The 25,542-nt window shown below is 39.1% G+C and overlaps 1 protein-coding gene across 2 annotated transcripts; it reads left to right on the plus strand.

Annotated features, from left to right (window-relative positions):
- The first annotated feature begins 2,857 nt into the window (after positions 1–2,857).
- STEAP2 (STEAP2 metalloreductase) lies at positions 2,858–22,573 on the plus strand. 2 transcript variants are annotated; one of them, XM_074900242.1, is made up of 5 exons: positions 2,858–2,987; positions 6,072–6,590; positions 7,931–8,458; positions 10,064–10,228; positions 17,382–22,573. In XM_074900242.1, the coding sequence occupies exons 2-5, from the start codon at positions 6,099–6,101 to the stop codon at positions 17,664–17,666; spliced, it is 1,470 nt and encodes a 489-aa protein (XP_074756343.1). In that variant the 5' UTR covers positions 2,858–2,987; positions 6,072–6,098; the 3' UTR covers positions 17,667–22,573. The 2 variants fall into 2 exon arrangements, with proteins under 2 accessions (XP_074756343.1, XP_074756342.1); XM_074900241.1 differs by having other exon boundaries at positions 2,872–2,987; positions 6,069–6,590.
- Positions 22,574–25,542: the final 2,969 nt, after the last annotated feature.

The raw sequence follows: 25,542 nt of genomic DNA on the forward strand, positions 1-25,542 counted from the left end.
TTTCCTCATTTATCCCTGTGCACAAAGGCTAAAGCTAGGTAGGTTCACATATAGTGAGAGGAGAAACAACTGGAGAAGAAATGAACCATGTAAGTGAGAAATGACACTGAATGACACCCATGGGAACCCAGGTGGGTTAGGCATGAAGGACCATGGTTGGACCTGGTACACCCAACATAGCACAGGCTGGAAGGCAGAACCTGTGATGCTTTCACATGGAAAATGCAGCTAGTGAGTGATCGCAAGCCAAACAGCTGCACAAGAAACAGGTAACAGACTTCAAGGATCATTAACCATACTACCTGCGTAAGAAAAACTCTCTGTTACGAAATCAACACAGATCTTCTAAAGCATCACCTCCTGAAGGTCTGAGTCTTCTGTTCAAGACTTTATGCTGCAGCTAGAATACAAAAAAATCCCACAGGAAAACAATCACAAACATTCAGATTTACAGCCTTCTTATTAAGGTTATAACTCAAATAAATAAAGAATTATAGGATTGTGACTACTCTTGTTATGTGATGCACTATCATGTTAGAGATTTAGTCTCAGGACTAAATACACCTATTTTAATGTGAATACTTTTATGGTTACAAGAGTCACAAAGTAACATAGAAGGAGAATCAGCCATAAATAATGCAGAAAAGAATATTCTGCTTTTTTCTTTTGATACATTTGTTGGTTGGACTAAAATTTTTGAACTCATTCTACTATAGTTGTACTGGCTACAGAAAAACAAGCCTAGGATGACAACATTTGAATCAACAGCAAAGGAGAATAGTAGAACAAGCAACTGAAGAGCTGAAATGCTAGTTCTCATCGTGGAAAGAGCGTTTCCGAGTAGTCTGTCAATGGACTCATCTTTCCAGTGACTTCCATGAAGTATCGACCCAGTCCTCAGCATCTCAGAGCTGAAAAAGTAGTTTAGAAAATCAGGCAATAAGTTTTCTGTGCACCTGTTTACCAAATTTAAAATGCTTTTAAAATACATGTTTACAATGTCAAGAAAATATCTTAGTTAATAAATGGGGGGAAAATGGCTTCTGAACTACAACAGAAAAGTTTCTCAGTCCTCTTTTCAAATTCTACAGCGTGGTTGTTTGCGATAATATATTGAAACAAATATTTAAATAGATTACATGGTTTGTTCTGCTGAAGTCCCCAGTTAATGCACTACAGAAACAAGTAGGCATGCACACACAAAGGATGAAAACAGGTATGTTCACTGTTTCACTGCAATCATATGGCTCCTTTTCAGTCATCTCTGCTTGTGTGAGATTTTTGCTGCAATATGAGTGACATACATATATGACATTATATGTGTTGGTCAGTTTTAGATGTGCTAAACGCAAAGGGTTGAGGGTTATACATTGCACTACATAGCTTAAGGAAAGATGGAATTTGTTTGGTAATTCAGAAAATGTTAAAATCAGAAGCTACACTTAGTCGGGAAAAAGATCCATTTGCCTTCAACGAGAAATATCCTTGGCCAATGTAGAATTCAGATCCTGGGGTTTAGCTTTGCTTTTATGCACCTGAACCCCGTATGTCCTCTCGTTTTGTGTAACACTGAAATCAGAGCACAACTCCCACCTGCGCAGAGTACACCGGGTACACAGCAAATATGGAGCGACCTCCTCGCTACCCATGGCCAGGGAAGCCAGCCTGGGCCTCAGAGACATCCAACAACCCCTCAGAATTATTTTTTTATGATGAGGCTTCAAACACTGGAACAGGTTGCCCAGCAAGGCGGTAGATGTCCCATCCCTGGGAACATTCAAGGCCAGGTTGGACAGGGCTCTGAGCAACCTGATCTAGTTGAAGGTGTCCCTGCTCATCGCGGGGGAGGTTGGATGAGATGACCTGTAAAGGTCCCTTCCAACCCAAAGCGTTCTAGGATTTCATGATTCCTCACCCGCGGCCCTATGGCCGGCATCGGCTGAGGGCCATGAGCACCCTTCTGCCAGCAGAAATAAGGAAAAGCGGCCGCAGGAGGACTCCCGCTGAAGGACAAACCCGGTCGGGGCAGCCGAGACCGGGCAGGGCGCGGCAGGACAGGTGCGTTTTACCCTCAGGGCCGTGAGCTCGCCGAGGGACGGGCGAGGTCCCCGCGCTCACTCGTTGGGACCCCGCCTCTGGCTCCGCGGGTGCTGCGCAGGCCTGAGGGGGTTGTGGCCGGAGCCTAGTGACCGGGGGCTGGCGCCGAGGGCACCGCGGGCCGGCCGCGCCCCTCTCTTTCCCCACAAGCGGCAACCCCCGGGGCTGCCCCCCCTGCCTCCGCCTCAGCCCCGCCGGGAGGGCGCCCCTTTCTCCCTCCCGCCCGGCCGCGGCGGTGGCGGCCGAGGAGCGGCCGCAGGGGGCGGGTCGCAGCGGCAGGAGAGGCGCCGCCTTCCCGCCCGCCCGCCCGCCACTGCGGGGTCAGAATCAGAGGAGGAGAAGCGGCGGAGCTGGTCCTCCGGCCGGGCGGGCGGGTGGAGGTGAGCGGCGCCGGGGGGCGGGAGGGGGCCCCATCCCCGTCGGGCGTGTCTTCAGGCCCGCCGGGCTCGCCGCCGCCCCGCGGGGGTTTCCCCGCTGCCCCTCGCCGCGGCGGCGGGCTCCCGCCGCGGCTGCCCTCGCCTCCGGGCCGGCTCTGGCGGGCCTGGCGGTGTCGGGGCCCCCCCCGGCGGGGCTGGGTGCGGCCCGGCCCGGCCCCCGGCAGCCGCGAGGGCGCCCCGGTGCCCGGCGGTAGCGGGGTGCCTGGGCCTGGCGGCCGGGCCTGGCGGCGCTGCCCCGGCTCTGCCCGGCGGGGCGGAGGCGGCCGGGCGGTGGGGTCGCCGCTGTCGTCACGGGCGGTGTTGTCGTTGCAGCTGGAGATGCCGGCCAGGACCCGGGCCCCGCCGATCTCCGCTGGGGTGGCTGCCCGCATCGCGCTGCCGCCCGCTACCCTGCCGAGGGGGCGCCGGCCTGCACCCGCCGCCCGCCCAGCCACTCGCCTCAGCCCTCGCTCTGTAAGTTCTCGCCCGAGCGGCTGGTCACAAATTCAGTGACTGCCCGGTTGTTTGTTCGGTTTTCAACTCCAGTAGTTATTGTTCCAAGAGCAGTTTTTCACGCCAGTGTTACCCTCTGGCAGACATAGCTCTGTAGTGTTTTCTTAGCTTACCTAAGGGCAAATGTCAAATTTATGGCACTTCTATTATTCTTTATGTCTGTGAAACCAGATATCGTGTAAAAGAAGCTTTTGTTGCAGTCTGTTTCTGAACAATTCACCTTAGCTACTTCTTATCGTCTGCTTCCTATCTTAACTGTTTACAAATTGATTGCTCAATAACGATGTAAAATCTGTCCAGAGGTTGAAGTTAGGCTAACAAGTCTTTGCTTTCCCCAGTCCTCCTCCCCTCTTTTAGAGCTATGTGCTAGTCTGCCTCTCTTGTCCACTGAGTTCCCAAGATGTCACTTTCATAATTTTTTTTAAGCATCAAGGGTGGATTTCGTGTCTGCTGGCTTGAAAATCTTTATCCTTTACTCTTAACTTACCTTCTTCCACATTGACCTCACCTTCTGCCTCCTTGTAAAAGGAATTTCATTAAATATCTATTCACAGTTAACCTTTCAGCTGAGTGCTGAAATAAAGAAGAAATTTAACACCTTGTCCTGCTTTGTGTCACCTTTAATTTGTTCCTTTTCCTCTTAAGACTTGCCTTCTGTCTTTTATTGTATTTGTGGAACCTTTACTTGTTACCCTTTTTGTCCTTCACCAGTTATAACTCATTCTTGTACCATTGCTGTTCAGATTTTATCCCTACATGATAGCACAATCTTATGCTGTTCGTTAGCCGTGCCACACACGCCCCCCCTTTTTTTTTTTACTTTTTGTGTGATTTTTCAGGTCATTAAAGCTCTCCTGATGCAGTTAAAACAGTCATACACTCTCTTGCCTCTGAATTGCTATTGTGAATTTAATGTAGTCCCTTTCAGTAACTGCTAGCTCTCTGATTTCTTCCGTCTCTTAGATTATTTGCCCAAGAGTCATGTCTACCTATTTCCTGAGGGGTTTTTTGAAGTCTGTTAGTTTTATTCTGTTCCTCACACTCAGCTTTCCTTAGGCAGTGAGAAACTTGGACCAGTGGGCCAAATTTAGCTCACCAAAGCAATTCATCATGTCCAAATCCTTGATGCCCACCCTCTTAAGGATCCTTGGGACAAAATCTGAAAGTAGGCTGCAGTATGGTTAAATACTGGTAGCCTGTTCCCTCATCGTGGTTCCCTTTCTATGCCAAAATTTTGCAGCACCTTCACATCACGTGGCAGGAACTGAAATGGGCCTCTGTAATCCCATGGTGAAAGCATGCGTGTTCTGTCACATCCAGTTGATGTATATCTCTTATCTGATCAAAATACAGGTATTCTCATGTTTCTGGATGTGAATCCATCGTGGTACAGGAAATACTGGTATTTTGGTCATATGCTAGGTACATTTCAGCTCGCATGGTAAGAAATAAGTGTTTTTTCAGTGAGTGCATAAAAATCTTACGTGGCCTGCCTCTGCTGGAAAGATTCAGTGTTAGGATCTTTTCTTAGAATACTGATTTTGTGGTCGCTTTCACATATTGCTTTCTGTCTTTAGAGTCTCAGTCCAGTTTCAGTGAGTTCTTTCCTTCTAGTCAAAGCTGAAATAAAAAGTGCCCATTCTTCTAGTAGCTTCCTCCACTTTCTGAAACACAAAGCTATTTTTTATTGTGGGAGGTTGTTCACCACACATACTGTATTCCTAGCCAATGGCTGGGTGAAGTCCCCCATTGCTGATTAGTTATGATCATATCAGCTCTTGGATGGTGGCTCAGAAGGAAGTTCATTTGGCTCCTCCTTTCTGTGTGGTCTGTTGTTGATTGCTCCCAAGACAGCCACCTCATGGTTTCTCATTGCTCCTTCTTCGCTTGCCTTTGCTCATTGCTTCCTTCATTTTCAGAACTCATTTCTCTTCTACAGTGCAGAACCACTTATGTCGTAACTGTGGGTTTATCTGAAGACTTCCCTCCTGGGGGTTGTTTTGTTGGGTTTTTATGTCTTTTTTGTCTTTGTTACAGCTTTACTGCAGTTCTGTGACCTCTTCTCTCCAAAGATATAGCAGTATTCCTTTTAATTTTCTGTGAGCTTTAGCCTCTGTTCTTCTTCAAAGCCTCTCTTACTGAACTGGAGTCCTGAAACTATCTTACCTTTTATTATTGCATGAAATCTATCTCTTCCTGCCATAAGCTTTTTGTGGAATGCTGTCCCATGTCTTTGTCTCCAGGATTTATCTTCTTTGCCTGCTCAGAAAATTCTGTTAAGCATATTTGCGACCCACAGCCCTGAATCCTTTACCCTTGCACCCACAGTTAATCCTTATACATCCATGGCCAGGCCTAGCAGTCTGACCTAGCAGTGTCATTAATGATCTCATGAATAGGCCTTGACAAATCTCCCTTGTCTTTGCCATGGGATCCATGCGGGCAGCCCATTTCCCAGGCTGACAGGTATGCGTTATGGTGGTAGCCATGACATTTGCAGCTTTGAGACTTTTTCATCCTTTCTTTCCTGGCCAGCATAGGATACCACGATAATAACCTGCATAAGCTTTTAGTGGAATTCAACTTCCATGAACTCACTGTCCTTATGGCAGCCACAGGCCAGCTATCTCTACCTTCTAATATTTTCCATAATTGCCCAGTTTTCGTTCCATGTTGCTTCTTATTATTCAATTGGCCATTAGTTTCAGGAGTGCAAGGTTTATCTTGTGGTCCAATATTCTGGAGCAATAGAAGATAGAGAATAGGAGAAGATGGAAAAAATATAATTTATTTCTGTAACTGTATTATTGAAGTGCTTGAAGTATTTTATGTTTCTCCTTGTATTAGTGAAACATTGCAAGACAAAATTGATTAGCGCATACTTTTTATGGAGAAAATATAACATGAAACGTAGAACCACAGATTTTGCTCCTAGAGGTGTTTATGGATTCTGATGTCTCGTAAAATTTTATAATGCTGCAATTTTCCTTCTGTTGCTTTCTGTTTTTTTCTTTTTTTTTTTTTTTTTTAACTCCCCGGAAGAAGTTATTGTAGGTTTGGTGTCTTGGAAGTATGGAATCAATCTCTATGATGGGAAGTCCCAAGAACCTCAATGAAACTTTTCTACCAAATGTTGCCAATGGCATCAAGGATGCCAGTAAGATCACAATAGGCATCATTGGAAGCGGAGACTTTGCTAAGTCATTGACAATTAGACTTATCAGGTGCGGGTACCACGTGGTCGTAGGAAGCAGAAACCCTAAACTTGCTGCTGAGTTCTTTCCCCACGTGGTTGATGTCACTCACCATGAAGATGCAGTAGCAAAAACAAACATCATTTTTGTAGCCATACACAGAGAACATTATGCCTCTTTGTGGGACCTCAAACATTTACTTGCTGGTAAAATTCTGATTGATGTCAGCAATAATACGAGAGTAGACCAATATCCGGACTCCAATGCAGAGTATTTGGCATCACTTTTCCCAGATTCCCTGATTGTCAAAGGATTCAATGTCGTTTCAGCTTGGTCACTGCAGTTAGGACCAAAGGATGCCAGCAGACAGGTAAATGTTGTATTTGTATTAATTTAACTTGTTTTTAAGATCAAAATGACAGGAACAGAATGTGAGCAGCCAGAACTCATGGGATTCATCCTTCCTGACCTAATCTACCTAAAATGCACAGAAATCTCAGGTCCTGATCCCAGGGCTAAGGAGTCAGCTGTTCTAAAAAAGCTTGCATTCAGTGTAACAACAAAGTGAATGAAAGAAATTATCTAGCTTTTAGAATGCCCCAAGATCATAAATATGAGAAAACAGAAGGAGGCCCATATGTTTCTAAGTGATCATTTATTTGATCCAGGACTACTTGGGAACATCATGTTCAAATTCCTTCCCAGTATGTTCCCCAAATTCATCCTGCACATAGAAAAGACAGCCTTTGTTTTTGATGCTTTGCTGAAGTGATACAAAGGATTTCAGCCTATGCAAGAACTCAGTCCTTCACAGCTTGATGGACTCCAAGAAATGCATGAGAAATACCTGGTGTAACATGACTATTGGAGACTAAATTGAGTTTTCTGGCACTTCAGGTAGATTTTAAATGGAATGCAATTGATACAGAATTAGCATAATTTTAAAAATAACCTCACCGTACTATTTTTATCCCCTTTCAGAATAGCACTGCACTATAAGTAATTAACTCCTGTCAGAAAAGCTCATGTTTGCTCTAATGCAGATGATCAGCGGTGTTGGGCAAACTACAGCCCACTGTAAATTTTAAAGGAACTTTAAAGTACTTTGTAGCAGTGCATTTCTTTCACTATGTAATAAACTGGTCTTTAGAAGGAGTTCTTATTTGGCTGCTAGTTTTTGTCCTTTCTGTTAAACATTTAATTTTTGTGGAAATATGGATTGTGAAATTAAGCTAAAATTGTTATACATGGAGAGATAAGTTTTTTGCTTTGTATTCTGTTTATGCTGAAGTTGGTTTAGGGTCATCATTCAAGATTCCTGTATTTTTGAGAGCCTCGTGATTTTCTGAAACGCTTTTAGCCATTGTTTCAACTTCAGTCCAGTCCTGTAGACATTTCAGGGTGGGGCGGGGTGTCTGTGCGGATTACCAGGGCATCCCTCAGTTAGCTCATTATTAACTCCAAGAAAAAGACAATTTTGTTTTGGTTGCTCTGTTTCTCAATCAGTGTGCGCTGTGTTCACTTTGTCTGGAGTTGTATGTGGTTTCATTCTCATCTTGGTGACACAAGCTGGGATAACAGTGTACGGTTTTAGCAGTAGTTCTGTGGGTTTGACCTGGAGGCCTTTAAGGGTTTTTTGTGGTGTTTGTTTTTTTTAACCTTTGAGTCTCTTTTTCTAACTACAGACAAATCACTTGACTTTCCCAACAGGTCTATATATGCAGTAACCATGTTCAGGCTCGCCATCAAGTTATTGAGCTTGCCCGTCAACTCAGTTTTATTCCTATTGATCTGGGGGCACTGTCCTCTTCAAGGGAGATTGAAAATGTACCTCTGCGACTGTTCACACTGTGGAAGGGGCCTGTAGTGATAGCCATTAGCCTGGCAACGTTTTTCTTCATCTATTCCTTCGTCAGAGATGTAATCCATCCATACGTGAGAAATCAGCAGAGTGATTTTTACAAGATCCCCATAGAGATCGTGAACAAGACTCTACCAATTGTTGCTATCACTTTACTTTCTCTAGTGTATTTATCAGGACTTATTGCAGCTGCTTATCAGCTTTACTATGGTACTAAGTATAGGCGATTTCCACCTTGGCTGGACAACTGGCTCCAGTGTCGAAAGCAGCTTGGACTGCTCAGTTTTTTCTTTGCAACAGTGCATGTGGCATACAGCCTCTGCTTACCTATGAGGAGATCGGAGCGATACTTGTTCCTCAATATGGCATATCAGCAGGTAAGCTGATCTTCAGTTCAGTAAGCCAAAAATGCCTTGGCTGTATGCATATGGCTCCTGAATACAATATAGATGTTTTATGAATGTGTTCCACTGTTTTCAGCAGAGAACGTTATGGGGTTTCTTATGCATAGCTAGCGCTGAATAAGAAGGGAGACTAAAAGAAACATCTATTCATTGTGCTCACCTCATGGGTCAAGCTGCAGTCAAGTTTGTGTGGCAGGGGAAATCAAGGATGTATCCTACTTAAATCCCTGATAGTAATATACACAAGGAGAATGTAGGATAGACAGGTTAAGAGTAACAGCAGGAAACTTCTGAGGTATGGTCCTCTCTATGTATACTTAACATGTGGGGGAAGTATGTATATCATAAGTGCAGTTACACCTGTGAAAAGTATAAGGGTAGATATTGTAATAACGCTTACAGACAAACCTATGTTTATAAAAATGGAAATGCTGCTACTTTGTAACATTTTGGACCAGTGGTAAAAATATTTTATTCATTAAAAATTCTGTGAACATCATCTATTCCAGGCAATAGAGACTGACTCACAGTTCCTAGGAGCAATTGGTCTTGCATAACCCTGAAACAATCTCCGACAAAGCTGTCATCCTTTAGAAGAGGGTCTAATGCTCCTGTCTGTCAGTGAGGTAGCTTATTGTCACCTTTAAAGTGGTAGAAAAGCATTATTGCCATTCAGCACCTAAAACCTGCAGGAAAGAGAAATGTGACGGAACAGAAAGAACAGCAGACTAAGGAAATCAAATAAAATGAAACAAATTCACAGGGATGGGGTCCACAAATTCTAGAAGGACTAGCATGAAAAACTGAACTTAAGAGAAAGGCAAGAAGAGCAAAACTATAAAAGGCAGCAAGAAACTGTAATTGTTCACACTTAGTAAAGGATCCACTGATACTTCTACTAAGAAATTACCATGGATTTAATAATATTGTAAAAATCTCACTTGCTAAGATTCCTAGTGAACCTCTTTCAAGACATGCAATATCACAGTAGTTCACCTGAAAGTGGAAAAATAATCGAATATCCACCCCTCTTAATTGTTAAGGACCTGAGTAGTTTCTTTTTTCTGATAAAGCTCCCCAACAAGAACAGAATCCTGGATGTATCTGATGTCAACAGTGTAAGAGGCAAAATAACTTGGACTCAGCATAGCGAGCTGAAGCAAAACCAGGAAATGATGCTGAAATATTTCTGAATGTAACAAACTAAAATTGCAGGTTTACCCAATTTATGTTATAAAATGTAAGTTTCCAGAGTCTGAAGAACACAGCTACTTTTCTACAGTATATAGGAATGAGCAGAGTTACATAATTGTTATAAATAGTATATAATGTTACATGTGCCTTTAACAATTCATCTAAGTTCCTATGTTTAACATACTTTTAATCTTACAAGAGCCAATACCAGCAGTAAGGAAATAATTATTTTTCTCTAAGATACGAGGAAATCTCTGAAATATTTGACCCCATTTTATAGTTGTCCTGTGACTGAAGACTTTAGTCAGCAAAATCACTTCTGTTGATATTTTTAATATTCTGTACAATAAAGTGCTTCTTTATGCTCTACTGTTCTTTCATCAGGTTCATGCAAATGTGGAAAATTCTTGGAATGAGGAAGAAGTGTGGCGAATTGAAATGTATGTCTCCTTTGGAATAATGAGTCTTGGATTGCTTTCTTTGCTGGCAGTAACTTCCATCCCTTCAGTAAACAGTGCCTTAAACTGGAGGGAGTTCAGTTTTATTCAGGTGTGTTACTTTTTAAATAAGGGGGTTTTGTAGAAATAAGAATTCCTTGATGATGATCATGATCACGAACAAAAGTGCTTTGCAACATGATGAGAGCTTTTTTTCCCCTTTCTCTGGTAAGTTAGTAAAAACAACATATCCTTACTTGGTAGATATATTACCATGAAGGCACATTAAGCACTTCATGAGTGTTAGAACAGGAATTTGCATTTTACACTTCTTGGTCTTAACTAACATAGCTAAGACCAAATGAGCACTAATCTCCTCCTTTTCCATTGTTGGAATTTCTTGCTAAATTCAAATTAGATAAATTTGGACAAACTCGCTAAAGGCAGTGATACTGATGAGAGATACTACTGTGTGTAGATACACACAACTGTTAAAATTGAAGACTTAATTTGTCCTGCAGGATTTTTATTGCACAACCCTCTGACAGCCATGGTCATTGATTCAGTTTTGCTTCCCCTCCACTGTGTGGAAATTAATACAGCTCTCAACTGTGTTATTCCCATTAGCTGAAAATACCCATTAGTAAAATATGCAGCTTTGTTTTATTAAAAGCAGAGGCTTTTCCAAGTCCTGGCATGCCTTCTGCTGCCCTCCTGCCTCAGATAAGTATCTACAACAGGCAGACCTCACTGGCGTAAAATACTGAGAAATAAAGGGTTTAATAAACAGCTTAATGTGTCCTTCCAAACAACATTGCCTTTAGTTGTAGGTAGCAGTCAGCAATAACAAATTTTATTATGAGTTCATCTTGTGATAAATTTCCGAAGTGTGTACATGCAGTTCTGGGTTTTGTTATGTCTTGTTTTGTTCTCTGACTTTGGATTCAGTACTTTAGTCTTTACTCAGTCTTCTGATTATCGGTTTTTCAACATAGCCATTGTAATGATACTGCCTAATTCTTAGTCCTCTTACTGTTTACATATTCCTACCTTCAGAACCCAGGCACTGACTGTACTGTTCAGGGCTTGAGTTGTGCTTTATAATTTTCAGACGTTTTAAAGGGAGTGATGGGGAACACTTCTTTGACTGTAGTTGTCAGAGGTCTTCTGTGTGTAAAATAGTATCTTCCTGTCTTCTAGGGTTTCCATCAGTGGAACATTCCACATAGGCCTACAAAAAGTTTGATGAAAAATTTTTCAAATTCAGTTTCCCCTGACAGAACTGTTTATTCTCGCTCATGGTTTTGAGCCTTTAGAAGGAGTAAAGACCCATTTTGTATTGATACAACATCCCTGTCATCCAGAGTTCAGTATTGGGGACAATAGTACTGCTGTTGGGTGATGTAAAAGATCAGTGCAAAAGGGAAAAATATGTATTCACTTGTGAGTGAGGTGATGCCTTTATCCAGTCATGACTTCCAGGCACAAACCCAACATTTGTGTCCTATTTTTTCTTACTCAAATTTCCACATTTTCAGGCTGATGTGACTGAGTCAAAACCCACACAATAATCACATAATGATGTGTCTACAATGGCATTTTCCATTGTGTCATATTTATTGCACTTTTTTCCATTGTAAATAAAGTAAAAATAGTTCTGAATTTAAATAATTATGAACTGTAATGAATCATCTGCCATTATTTTGAGGAACTTTATGGGGGACAAGTTGCTCTGGAGGTATGTTACAGTTGATACTGCATTACATGCTAAAGAGAACTGGTATGGGTAGTTAATGGATGATAATTTGCAGTTTTTAATCACAAAAAGTACTGAACTACTAAAAGTTTCCTTGAAGTTAATGATCATTAAAGGTACTTTGTCATTAATGATTTCTTAGGATGTAAATTGTTCTTCATTTAGTTACTTGTCCTTCAAAAAAGTCCTCTTGCTGTATTCAGTCAGAAAACAGATTTTCAGTGATCCTTCACTAAAGTAAGAGGAGTCTGCATTTCTGCACAAGCTTCATTGTGCCCCGTATGCAAGTAGTACAGATAAAACATCATACTACTTCTTGTCTTTTTTTTTTTTTCCTACTGAAGTGCAATATGAAGTGAATTTGAACCTAATTTTCTCAGTCTCTTAAATCAGGGGGTCAAACAGTGGAACTATTAGCTCATCATCTCAGTGCTGCTTTTTTTTAACTAGGAAAAGTCTCTAGCTTTCATCCTGGATCTCAGATGATTTGCCACAATAATTGCTGAACTTGTTTTGCATCTGACAGATGAAGAATCAGTCAGTCAGTCAGTCAGTCAGAACTTCCCACTGAGAACAACATAGCATTGCTTGCTCATCTTAGTTAATAGTTACATCAAAATAAGGGTCTTGTCTCCTCTGAAGAGTTTTATCACTAAAACACACTCAGTCTTGAGTCCTACTGGGAATATCTGAGTTTAAGATTAACGAATTATTAACATACACAGTATAAACTGTTTTCTAGACTTGTTCCAGTAGTACAAACCCTGAGCAGCATCTCCCTTACCTACAGTGATTCAAACAGACCTCTACCACAGTCTTCCTAATACTGTAAATAAATCTCAGTTTTGGTAATCACTGTGCAGAAATCACTGCTGACTTTGATATCCCCAGTTATTTTGGAGATGCCTCCATCTTACCTAGCATGGTTTCACAACACTGGTGTCAGCAGCTGCAGAAATTCCAGCCTGCTTTATCAAGGGAAAGGGACTTTGAGAAGAGAAGCAGTGCAGGCTCCACTCATTCCCTCAGAGTACAAATGTTAAGGGAGATATGAGAAGGTTGAATAAACATGCAGAAGGAAGTTGGTGTGTCAGCCCTACCAGGAGCTAAGAGACCAGCAGAAAACTTGGAGTTGCTGCAGTACAGAGCTGACCACTGTACAAAACAAGTATCTGGTTACTTCATCATGATTCAGAGAGAAACACTCTTAACATCCAGATGGAGGAGCCACAGAACCAGACAGTGATAAAGAGTTTGCTCAGTAGGAGATCCTAGATGATGGAAGCTTAGCATGAAACTTTGCAGGCATCTTAACATGACCCAGAGTTGGAGCTTACTGAGGAAAGAAGCTGGGGCTGATACATTTGTGCATCAGTTCTCTTAAATGCCATTTCAGTACTCTTCTTTTTCTCTTCTAAGCATTTTTGGATAAGAAACAAAGGTAGACATGAGCAAGAAATAAAAAAGAATTTGATTTTGTCAGACCAGGCAGAATAACTAGCCTAAACCAACACACTGCAAACAGAAAAAGGCTTTTACTGAAAGCAGTCCTTGAGTGTTCACATAAAATACATGGAAATGGAGAATGTTGTCTGCAAACAGTGCTGTACCGGGTCCTTCAGTCTTCTGAAGGAAGTTAAACTCTATATATGTAATGTAAGCATAAATGGCCATTGCTTTTGTTTTCCAGTCTAAGAGTTCAAGTCCAAAGCACTTCACTTAGTGGCAATGGACAGAGCAGCCTGGCTTCGAAAGCTGAGCTTTATGTTTCTTAGCAAAAATCAGCACAAATCTGCCATTTGCCTAGTAGGAAGGTGATCTTTTTGTAAATATTCATTTTGTCTGCTAGCACGAGCCTAAAGTTTTTTGGAACCAGTATTAGTAAAACTTCTCTTGCACATACACTTTGAGGAAGGGCTACCCTGCCTTGGTTCTCCCATAAGAATAGGACACTTTTCTCCCAGAGTAAAGAAGAATGAGGCCTGAGTATTTGGAAAGTTTCTGGCTAAGATTCCAGTCAGAATTGCTACACCTGTTTGTAAGTTTAGCAATATCTGGTTACTGGGGGAATCTGAAGTATACCTGGCATAAATGTAGGCTTTAGAAAATACCTTTTGTATATATAAATTGCTTGGAACTACTGAACCATCATGAAAGCAGAAACTCCTGAAGCAGGTTTGTCCCAGAGCAGATTTGTGTCTCTATATATGTATGTCTTCCTGGTAACATTTTAGGGATCTTTCCACTTCTCTAACACTTTTTTTTCACCCCAAACAATGCCAGTTTGTCCAGTTTATTGGTGACCTTGGCTGGGAATCTCCCACATTGGCTAAAAAACTGACTTTGATCAGGAAGGGAAAGAAACAAAACAGGGAAGACTTAGAGAAAAGCTAAAAGACTGGGAAGTCTGTAGGAAACGTGCTAATCTATTACGCAGTTTCCAGGAAACGCTATTATGGAAGAGAAGGAAGCAAAGCAACCAAAGATGTTCTTCCCCTTTTTCCAGCAGCCGTCCTAGAGCCTAGGCAGAGGGTTCCCAAGACTGACTTAAGACTGTTAGTGCTACTCACTCACCAATGTGAATTTACCAGTGAAGGAAAAGTATCCCTTCTTGCTGCTTTCAGAAGTCCTCTGCTCTTAAAGAAGTTAGCATCCTGTGCCTCTCCTGGCCTCCCTGTGATAACATCAGTGTAAGTGATCTTCTGGCTCCCACAGACACATTCATCCCTTTCTTTTTGTCTTAAAAAGCCAGGAAAGGAAGACAAAAATGCAATATGTATATTCCATCTGGCACACAGCTACATTTCAGGAAATCCATTGTCTTTAATCCTTGTATTCCCTCCTCCACATTGTCCAGTTATAAACTTGTGCAGAAGAGAACGACCTTGCATACCTGAATGATGGCACCTCTCTCACCTTTCCAGTATTGAAACAGATTGCTTTGCAGCAACAGCTCCCACAGCACAATCATAATTTATTTCTCAGTAATTGTAACATCTTTCACACTGGCATCCATAGAGGTTGTCAACTTTCGAATACGGCTTTCTGACACTACCGCTGGCCAAGATTTGTAGCATGATCCAGTGCTCCCAACTGATTTTTTTTTTTTAATTTATTTTATATTTATTCAGTGCTTTATCCTGCAGTAGCTGATGTCCCTTTGTCCAAGTCTGCTTCGCCAGTTCTGAGTTTCCTCATTTTACTACTGTACAGCCATTGTTGTCTTTGAACATTTGCAGTCTTTGAACATTTGCAGATGCATAAAAATCAAGTCTTTATAACAAACACAGTTTTTTACTGACACAGCCTCCTGCAGTGGGGTTTTACTTAAGTAGCAAAGGCAGCAAGTCTTGCTTGTACTTCTTGGAAAAGTCATTGTCAGTAGCTGCAAGCTGGGATAAATGCTCTTAATGGAACTTCCTAGTGCAGATCTGCCCTGACTAAACAAACCAAAGACTGCAGAATGCTAAGTTGTGTGGAGGACATCCTCTTTCTAGCTAAGCAATGTTATTAGTGTCAAAAGTACAGCACAGAAATAGAGCAATTAAAGGCCTGGTAGAAGAAAATACCATTAGTGGCTAACAGAAGCTGCTATAGGAGTGTCTTTTTTGTCAGATTTCTAGATGAGTGGTTGAAATGGTCCAGTACATACTAGCACATGCCTTACCAACACTTCAAAGAAGCATATGGCAACTTAGCACAGGGAAAAAAGAAGACCTTAATAGAGGTGCATAGACCTTAATAGAGGTGCATCTTATGTTTTTCTTGTCCTTATGCTGTTAGTTCAAAATGTACTGATAAATGTACTGATGTACTTCTTAGCTTCCGTTGACCATTAGATACAAAGACCTATATAGATGTCTCAAAACTGTAGTTTTCAGATGGAATTTAAACCAGCATTCCAGCATTACAAACTTTTTTGGAAGAGTCTTTATAAAACTCCCTCCTGTTTCTTTTCCAAGAGTTGTTATAGTTCTTACCAGTAAGCCTGGTGAAGAAATGAGGGATATGATTCACTTGTGCCCTTATCCCTGCTGGCAGTGATATAACAGCAATGAATTCAGGACAGTCATACCAGCAAAAATCTGCAATAACAAAAAACATCAAGTTGGATAGTATTGTTTGCTGTCCAAATTTCTTACCAGAGCTTCCGTTCAGATATTGCATATGCCGTTTTCATATCCACAAATGGTTTTCTGATTGTTCTGTTTCTTATGAAGTATTTTGGGAGTAAATTGTTCTTTTTTAAAAAAGGGTGCAGCATATCTAAAACATGCCAACATGGCTCTGAAATCATTGGCAAAAAAAAAAGCATAAACATCGGCAAGTTAAAAAAACATGGTACCATTCTCTAGAAATTAACAACAGTATTTTCCTTTTTATATCATTTTATCTGTGAGCCCTTGCAAATGCTTTTAGCTCAGACATTCTTCCTTCCCTGGAAACTGGTTTATCCTGAAGTAGACAGAATTAATTCTTTCACTATTATAGACCCTTAGGCTGCATTTTTGTTTGCCTCTCTGATTACTGGAATTAAACCAAACCTTGCTAGCTAGTTACCTTTCTTAATATCCATTCTCTGTTTAGATTATTTTCTACAACTGTTTCGCAACCGTGTTAGTCATTACATCAGTTTTAGCCAAAAAGAGGTTTTCTTCACTTGTTCACCACCAGAATTCTTTTTTTACCATAGTTAATACATTTAACTCAAATCTGCAGAGCAATACAACTACAGGGTTCTTAAAAGAGCGGATTCACAGAGATGGTGAATGACCTCTATTAGCACTACCTTCTGTGGCATGCTCTATATTATGTGGTAAAAGGTCCTCTACAGGGTGCCATGGGAACCTTCTACTTCACATTTCATCTGGCACTATTGTTTTTGATAAACTGCATCATTGCCTTGCGCCATTATGCCCAAGTCTTGCAGTCCAGATATTCCCATTAAACAGTAGGCAACAGCTGATGGAGAAAGGTAAGGGATGGTCAGACAAGTGGATGTAGGTCATTATGAGGAAGAAGCAAACTGCACCTCTCAGGCTGATAAAAATCTGGAGTGTTAGGCTCAGATCTCTTCAAGCAGAATTGCATTGCTCCATAGTCATTCATCTTGTAAGTGATCTACTTTCATAGTTAAGACACAAAGAACTTAATTTCCAATCACAGTTTATGTTGTTCTAGTAACTTCACTGGGATTGTTCCTTACTCACACACATATCCTGAAGTTGACTTCCATTACTCAGAATTTGGGCAAACATCACCTTCATTTCAGCTTTGACTAAGGCCTATAGATGATAGCAGAGATACGTTGTACATCAGTGTTAAGTTCAGGCTGTAGTTTTCAGACCATGTGAACTTAAAACCCCATATCACTAATTTAAAATAGTGTATAGGTAAGAAATCTTAACATGGTGTCTAGTAGAAATGTTAAAATAATGGGTTAGAGCTGTTGGATGTAGGCCCAAGTACTATTATCTCTTCTTTTTTCCCTGTTCCCTCTTTTTTTCAGTCTACACTTGGATACATTGCTCTGCTCATAAGTACTTTCCATGTACTGATTTATGGATGGAAAAGAGCTTTTGAAGAAGAGTATTACAGATTTTATACACCACCAAATTTTGTTCTTGCCCTTGTTCTGCCTTCCATTGTAATTCTAGGTAAGATCATTTTACTTTTGCCATGTGTAAGTAGGAAACTGAGGAGAATTCGAAGAGGGTGGGAGAAAAGCCATTTTATAGAAGAAGCAAGTGGGTCTGTTTCACATCTCTCCCCAGAAAGGATAACTGTGATGTGATGATAGACTAATATTTGTTAGCACTGTTGTAGAAGTTTGGATGGGTTGTTTTTTTTGTCATAGACTTGTACTTTTAGGAGTTTAGTTAGAGTATGAGTAAAGTCACTGTGGACTTGCTTGGCATATAGTACAAGCTCTCAACCAAACTATGATAAATTTATAACTAGAAGACTACTACTTCAGAAAACTATGAAAATGTTTTTGTTTTGAATTACAGAGGGCAGATGATTATGAAATCAGAATTTTTTAATGCTCCTTTGCACAGTTATATCACATCAATATTGTATTATAACCATGCTTTCCAGATATTTCTTTGACTTAGAGCATATGTGTCAGAGTGCTATTTATTAATACCACGTTTTCTGGGCAGTGTTCGTTTTATTAAAACCACACTTTTGAGTTAGTGAGTTCAGAATATGGACTAATAGAGTCAATAATTTAGGAAATAATCAGGTTTTTGAAACAAATTAATTTGTAATGATGTATTGCACATGTACAGTATATTTATTTGTGTGTAGTTTTACACCATTCCATGATCTGAATATCCAAAACCAGGTTCAGTTATGGTGTAATTGTACCTCTTGTAAGCAAATGGTATTGTACTAATGGGATTGTTTTTTTCAAAGTATCACATAGGATTTTAGACCTTTGGCATCTCTTTATTTCCATACATCATATAATGAAAATTCAAAACAGTGTTACACATGTATAGAAAGACTTGCACATATGTGTGCAAGCACCTAGTTTTTGATTTTAGATTTATTTCAAAATATCAGGAAATACTTTTAAAAAAAAAGGTGAGAAATCTGCAACAATAAAAATCCATTTTTACTGTGAAACTTCCAGTACGTTGGTACAACAGGGAAGCATCACAATACTCATATTCTACATGTTTCTACACTGGAATTTCAGTTATTATATATGAATTTCCCAGAGTCTGTCTTAAATTCTTAGTATCTTTTGTGCAAATCCAATCTTCTATTTTTATATAAAAGTCTTACTTTTACAATGTCTCTGGGATATGCCTGAATTTTTGAGAAACAAAATGATTATTCTTGTACTTAAAAATGAATTTATCGCTAAAACTTGACATTTGCATTTCCTGTGGGATTCAACAGAACATTCACAATTATTTATTACTACTGCTTTGTCAGGTTCTACTCTAACAAAATAGCCAAACTCAACTCATACCTTCAGGCTACGCCAGCTCAATTAGCAAAATCTTTATTTCAATGAATCAAAATGTGTAATTTTCTTTACTTGTATGAAATTACATTTTTCTTATCTATACTTGGACTGTTAGCATCTCTGAATTTCTTAGCTGAACCTTCACTTATTATTTACTACTTCGCAAGAATTTGTCGTCAATACATCAGAAATATACAGTACTTAAGCCTGAATTTATCCTTCAACATCACTGGTCCTTTAAATCTCATTATCTCTGTTTGTAATGAAACCAGGAGCTCCACAGAACAAGAAGAATCTTGACTCAGACTCTGCCCCCAGTTACACCAACCCAGATCTAAAGAGTTCATGTTAGTTGTTCTTAATTTAATTTCAGATTTTTAAAAATCTACAACAATTTTATTTTTATTGTAGTATCCATATTCCTCAAATTTATTCATCTAAACTTGTGTATATTCTGGGTTTGTTGCAAATCAAGAGACAAATAAACTTGCTTTCATTTTAAGTATGTTCAAATCTAGACAAGAAAAATAAAATATTTGCATGATTTTTTCCAGAATTAAAGCATTTTTAATATTTCTTTAAAAATGTTTTGTATCAAATGAGAGGTCAATGAATTCTTTTTGAAAATGGAGGTTTGTGAAAGCATTTTTTAAAAATATCCTATATTTCATGCATGTCAACAGAAATTTGAGAATTTTTTTTCAGTTCACAAATAGTTGGAAAACTCAATTTTATTCTCCTTTTTAAGCTGGGGGGAAGCAATTGGAAAGAGAAAACTCTTTATTTCAGCTATTTTAAAAAACTAAACAGTAATAACAGCTATAATTGGTCAGACTAAGGTCTTTGAGACTTATTTCCGATAGCTGACAAGTGACAGATGCTCCCAAAAAGAGGGCATTATTCTTCTGACAGAACTTCTCAGACTCTTGGAAATCAGTAATTTAGGACTTAAATAAGACAGGTGCTGCCTCTGGACGATTGTATCTAACAGCTACTTCCTCAAAAAATGTATCAAACTTTTCTAGAAATTTGAAACTTTCCCAGTTGTCTACAGGAAAAGAAAGGAAAAGATGGCAGAGAAAAAAAAAGTTTAATAGATCTATCAAATTAATTTTAAAAGTTTGCATTCTTTTTTCCAAAAATAAATCAGTTTCAAGGTACTAATATTGTCCCTCCTCCTCTATGCAGCTATTTCATTGATACTTGTGTTGATACACAAGCACTATGCTATTTTATTAAACATTCTAAACATTAAGTGAAACACCTGCCATTGTTGAAGATAGATGGGAGCCTAAACTAGTATGAATGAGGTTTTCACATAAAAATGAAGAACGAATGACAATTACAACCTCTAACTTACTTTGCCTGACTGTAAATACATTCCAATACAGAAAGCTGTATATTTCTTGAAAGGCTGGCAGAATTATATGAAATGGAATTTCCTGGCCTGTTTCCTATTCCATTATTGCAGAGAGAAACCACACAAAGCTTAGGCATTTGTGCTTCAATTCTTCAAATAAAATTAATTTTTAAAATCTTACAATACAAAAGTCGTGGAGAATTTTAATGGGATAAATACCATGCTACATTCTACCCCAATCCTGTCCACAAAACCTGATTAAAATCACTAGAATAGGATGGTATAACTGAGAGCAGAATTTTATGAACAAATTTAGGGCAGAAACCATTACTGCTGATAATCTGATTACATTTCAAAATTGAATACGCTGCTGTTATTTTATAGTAATTCTACATGTTCCCTACAATTATCTAATTTGTTTGATGCAATAGCAATAACGTTGCAGAACTAAGATACTGTACTCATTGAAAATTGCTGTAAAGTCTATATATATTGTACTGTAATGCAACCACTGACAGTGTATACAGAAATGTATTGGCCCTCTTTCCTATGCAAAAAGTTACTTCATCATTAAATTTCTTCAAGAATATTTAAACTGTTAAATTTTGAACTGCCAAAGGTGTCTGTAGAAAATAATGATGTGTTGTTCCTTTTTTCAAACTGTGTGTAGAAAATTAAAAATGTGTTTTGATTTTATAAGTTGCTGCAAAGGTTGAAATTTTGAAGTATGAATAAATAAGATGATATTTTTAGATCAAATATATAAAGACACTTTGTGAAATATTTGTGCTACAAAATGACATGGTTTCCCATTAGGCCAGGTATTTACTCCTAACTGGAATAACAAATTAACTTATTTTAATATTTTTTATTAATATTCTTCAAGGACCAATCCACTCTAACAAGACACTGTTAAGTCTGAAAGTAAAATGACACTCATGCATTTACTACACATTATGTATCATATCATGCATATGTTTAGTCACATAAGGAATCTTTATTCATGTGATCAAACACATGTGAGTTCTTCTATAGAAATCAATTAGGACTTATCAGAAAAAGACCAGAGGCTAAAAGTTTAGTTTCATTTGCCTAAATATAAACAAGTAAATTCGATTAAACGTCTTAGTTACTTAGTAGAATAAATAACATATTTTGAGGAATAGCCTGCTATAAAAATATTTTTGTGTAACTTTGTATAAATTGCTTACTGCCTAATGAAAAATGAATCATGAAATAAACTTCATTTCTCTTCATTACTGTTCAGTAAAAATAACAGTGCTTAACATGTAATAGATAACTGTACACATCATATAGAAAATGGAGACCTCTATGTATTTAGCAACAGGTTATTTGTTTTCTATGGATATTAAGGTATTCTTTCTTAGCATTGTCTAAAATACAGTTCTGTTACAGGTTCCGTATGTGTCCTTAATTTTATCTTAAAATTCTATTAACTGTGGCGACTGTGTGCGAGCTAATTAAGTACCTATGTTCTTGAATTATTTAGATATTAATTATTTTGTAATTGTTTTGCAAGTTCTTTGCATATCTCGCTTGTGGTGATGGTTTCTGTGAATTGGTGCCACGTTTAACTTTCTGTTCCAACATTGTGCATTATATGATGTGCCAACATGAGAAAGTACATTTATATTTTTATTTGACATTAATTGCCTATAAAAAACTGTGTCTGTGTGTGTTTATATATTAGTTATACATGCTGCCCAACTAGCGCTAAGGGAAATTTTTAATTAATACAAGGCAATGAGTTCCCAAGTGGCTATAAATTTCACAGGTATGAATATCGTTAGGAAACAGCTTTCTGAATGTTAGGAAACAGCTTTTCCTTTGAATGTGAAGATTTCTTCTGAAGGATTTATCAGGGGCATAAAAATTAGATTGAGTTTTTCGGTATAATATTTTCATATATGCAGTGGTAATAGATGCATATGCATAGTTTCTTTCAGACAAGGCATCTCCTACTACACAAGTTTTTGATTTCTTGGCTGTTCATCCTGTAGTATTTTCTATCAATGTAATGAGTAATGTTGCAGTACAGATATTGTATCAGTATATGATACTGCTTGAATTAATTGGACTACAGCCTTTAAAATAAGTGTCACATTGAACTGACTTGAACAATAATCTCTATCATTATATACCGTTTCTCATGCCTTGCTGCCTGTGTCTTGCAGAGAGCGTAGTATGTCTCCCATGTGCAATATTCTCTTTGTAGTTGTGTTTGTCAGTTTGTGCTGTCTCTCTGAACAGGGCTATTGTAAATTATGAGTAATGATTTTATCTATTTTTCCATAGACTGTGTTTTACACAAAAATCAATAAAAAGTCAGTGTCAGGTATTTGGCTTTTTCTTCTGTGCTTATGCGTAATAATTTTTATCTTGCCTTTCTTCATAATACACGTGTGCTCTAATCAACATTTTCTGAGAAGAAGAACTTGAATGTGAGTTCATAAAAAAATTTCTAAAGGGCAATTTGGTTTTTTTGCAACGGCTGGATAACAGATATTTCACACAGACACACTGGAAAGCTACATCCCATCTCTACTATAAGGTATTCTCTCTGTTTTCAGAACACGAAGTGAACACTACAGTACTATGAGCATATATTCAGTCCACTTTTCATTCAGCAAACAAGAAGTTTGTCAGAAGTGAGACTGCTAGGCACAAGTAAGTTTGCCAGGTGGATACACTCATCTTGATTGGTGGTTGTGTGTGGGAGAAGGCATTTCTTCTGTAAATGAGAAAAATAGGTGAACCACTTCATTTGGAAATAAATAACTTTTTTCCAAAGAGGCCAACATAAGAGGAAAGAGGAAAAGAATACATGAAAGGTGAAATCCTGCTTAACTAGAGGTCAGCAGCATAAACTGTTTGGAGTTCACAGAAGTCAAGATGCATGAGTCAGTGAAGCTGGCAGGATTCACATTACTTTCACATTAAGTCACAAAGCCTTCCCAGATTCCCAAATGGAATTTAGGTATTTTTAAAGTTCAGAATATTTCATATCTGTTTGTGCTATGCCTGATGTAACAGTAATGTTTTGGTCCTTGAAGTCTGTCTGTCTTAGATTTTTAAAATCTCACCCTGTTTCCCTGTATCACAGTACCCATTTTACTGTGTTGATACTATGCTGGCAGCTGGGGCCCCAAACTTACACCTGTGTCCAGCTGTACCTTGTACTATACAAGTCTTAAGTTCTGTCTACTGTGACTTACTGCATTCCCTCACAATAACAAAGATCAGCATGAAAGTCCCCCTCAAATCCATACCACCCAATGGCCCGAACTTTCTTATTTTAATGGTATGGGCAGGTAAATACGGATGATGGAAGCTCTGTTGACTTTACAGGTTTAAGTTTGAATTTACTGCCAGCTGCTTCATGGGTCTTTTTTTTTTTTTTTTTGTGGATATCAAACACAGAAGGTCTGGCAGGACAGTTCTGCACTTTCCTGTTCCTATGTCCCCTCTTCTTTTTCCCCTTCCTACTGACCAAAAAAAAGAAAGGAGAATGAAAATGAAAACATGGAGTCAACAGACTGATTCTTAGAAGGCTCTGATTTCTGTACTCTAAAGAACTCAGTGTCATATTTGGTAAACAGCGCAGGTGGCTTTGGAAAAAGTCTCCAGGTTCAATACAGCCCAGGAAAGGACATCAGTTGGCTAGGGCTGAAGACCCCCACTGCAGCACATGAAAGGTGTATCCTGTATGGAATAATAGTCCTTCAGAAGCTTGCCACCTAATTGTAAGACCGCAAATATGGAGTGGTAGAGGAAATGATTCACTCAGCAAAGTCAACAGGACATTAATGGCAGATATAGATATGGAACCTTTATCTTCTAACGCACAGCTGTCCCCTACGTGTTTGACTACAGTCCTGTTGTTTTATGAAATATAACATTACCTCAAGAATAGAGTTTGCTGAAATGTCCCTTCATACCAAAAGAGTTTTCCCTCAGTCAAAACAGAAATCCTCTTTACATCAAGTCTGCTTTTTAAACATATTTCTTAGGACTTTTTAAGATTTAACATTTAATATGTGTGAATTAATACTCTTAGAAGTTATGATAGCCTTGACGTCTCAAATGTTATTTGTTACCAGTGGAGGAGGTAAATGTGATAAAAATACAGTATAAGCCTGTTTGGGGCAGAAAACTGTTAAGTAAATATTTTCACAGTTGATTGCAGGTTTTTGAGGATGGACATTTGCCATTTGCCAAGAGCAGCAGATTCCCTGTAGTCAAACTTGCACAGTGTAGCTTTCATCCAAGTTTTTAAAAGCTTCATTTATGAAGAACATACACAGTGAACAAATGAAGCTTTGCAATACGATCTTTGGAACAGTCAGCCAACAAATGGCATGTGACCTAAGCTTATAATTGACAGACTAAGTTGCCCAATTTAGGTATGTTCTCTATACGTTTGTCATTCAAAATACAAGTAACATCACTTTAAACCACTTAAAGTCACAACTAAATTTACTGGTTTGTTTTTTTTTTTCATAAGCTTAAAAACTTTGAATATATACAACTTCAGTAACTACCTGGGCACCAGGCAAAAAGATCTATTAGTTTGTGTAGTGCTACTTGCAGACCTGTAAGCACTGCGATCACAATTCATCCCAAATGCTTAACAAAAAATCTTGTTCCATCCAGTGTAGGCCCAGATACAAGACAGCCACTGAGAATGTTCACAGAAACAAATGTTTAAGCAGAACATGGGCTAGTTAAAATGGTTAGAGGAACGGAGAGAGGTGTGTACGTGAGTGGATGCAAAGCATCAAGCACCACGCTGGCAGCTGCATCATCACAGTAGGTGGATGCACTATAATGTCCTACAGGTCCTGCCACTGTATGACCTGTGTGCCTCTGAACGCCACTCGGGATGGTGTGGAGGTCAAAGTGGTCATTGTGTTTTCCAAATTAGAGTCCCATTCTATGCTAGGCTCTGGTTTTGCTATAATTTTGGAGTTTTAGACAGGATGAACTTCTACAAAATGCAGAGTATGGATGGGTACGTGCGGTATTGTGTATTTTCCCTTTGATGGAAGAAGAACAGTATAGCGTGTGTGAGCACTAAATATGATACGCATCTCGCTTATTTCTGAAGAAGGCAGATGTGAAATGGGAGGGGTGTAGCATGCAAGCTGGGTGGGAAGAATTAAAGTAACTGTGCTGGTTATAGTTGGAGCTGTAAAGGTTTCTTTCTTGGTTCAGTAATCAATCACATCTTTTCCTGTAAAAGCTGTCTGGAAATTCAAACAGCTATCTCGGCATTTAATAAATTTATTCATGTATTCAAATGTTTCT

The sequence above is a fragment of the Athene noctua genome, chromosome 2, assembly GCF_965140245.1.
Source record: "Athene noctua chromosome 2, bAthNoc1.hap1.1, whole genome shotgun sequence".
Taxonomy (NCBI): Eukaryota; Metazoa; Chordata; class Aves; order Strigiformes; family Strigidae; genus Athene; species Athene noctua.

Excerpts from the sequence above, each read along its gene's own strand:
- STEAP2 (XM_074900242.1), top strand. The coding sequence starts at position 6,099 with ATGGAATCAATCTCTATGATGGGAAGTCCCAAGAACCTCAATGAAACT. Across the intron at positions 8,459-10,063 it reads TCAATATGGCATATCAGCAG|GTTCATGCAAATGTGGAAAA; the intron begins GTAAGCTGATCT and ends TTCTTTCATCAG. Across the intron at positions 10,229-17,381 it reads GGGAGTTCAGTTTTATTCAG|TCTACACTTGGATACATTGC; the intron begins GTGTGTTACTTT and ends TCTTTTTTTCAG.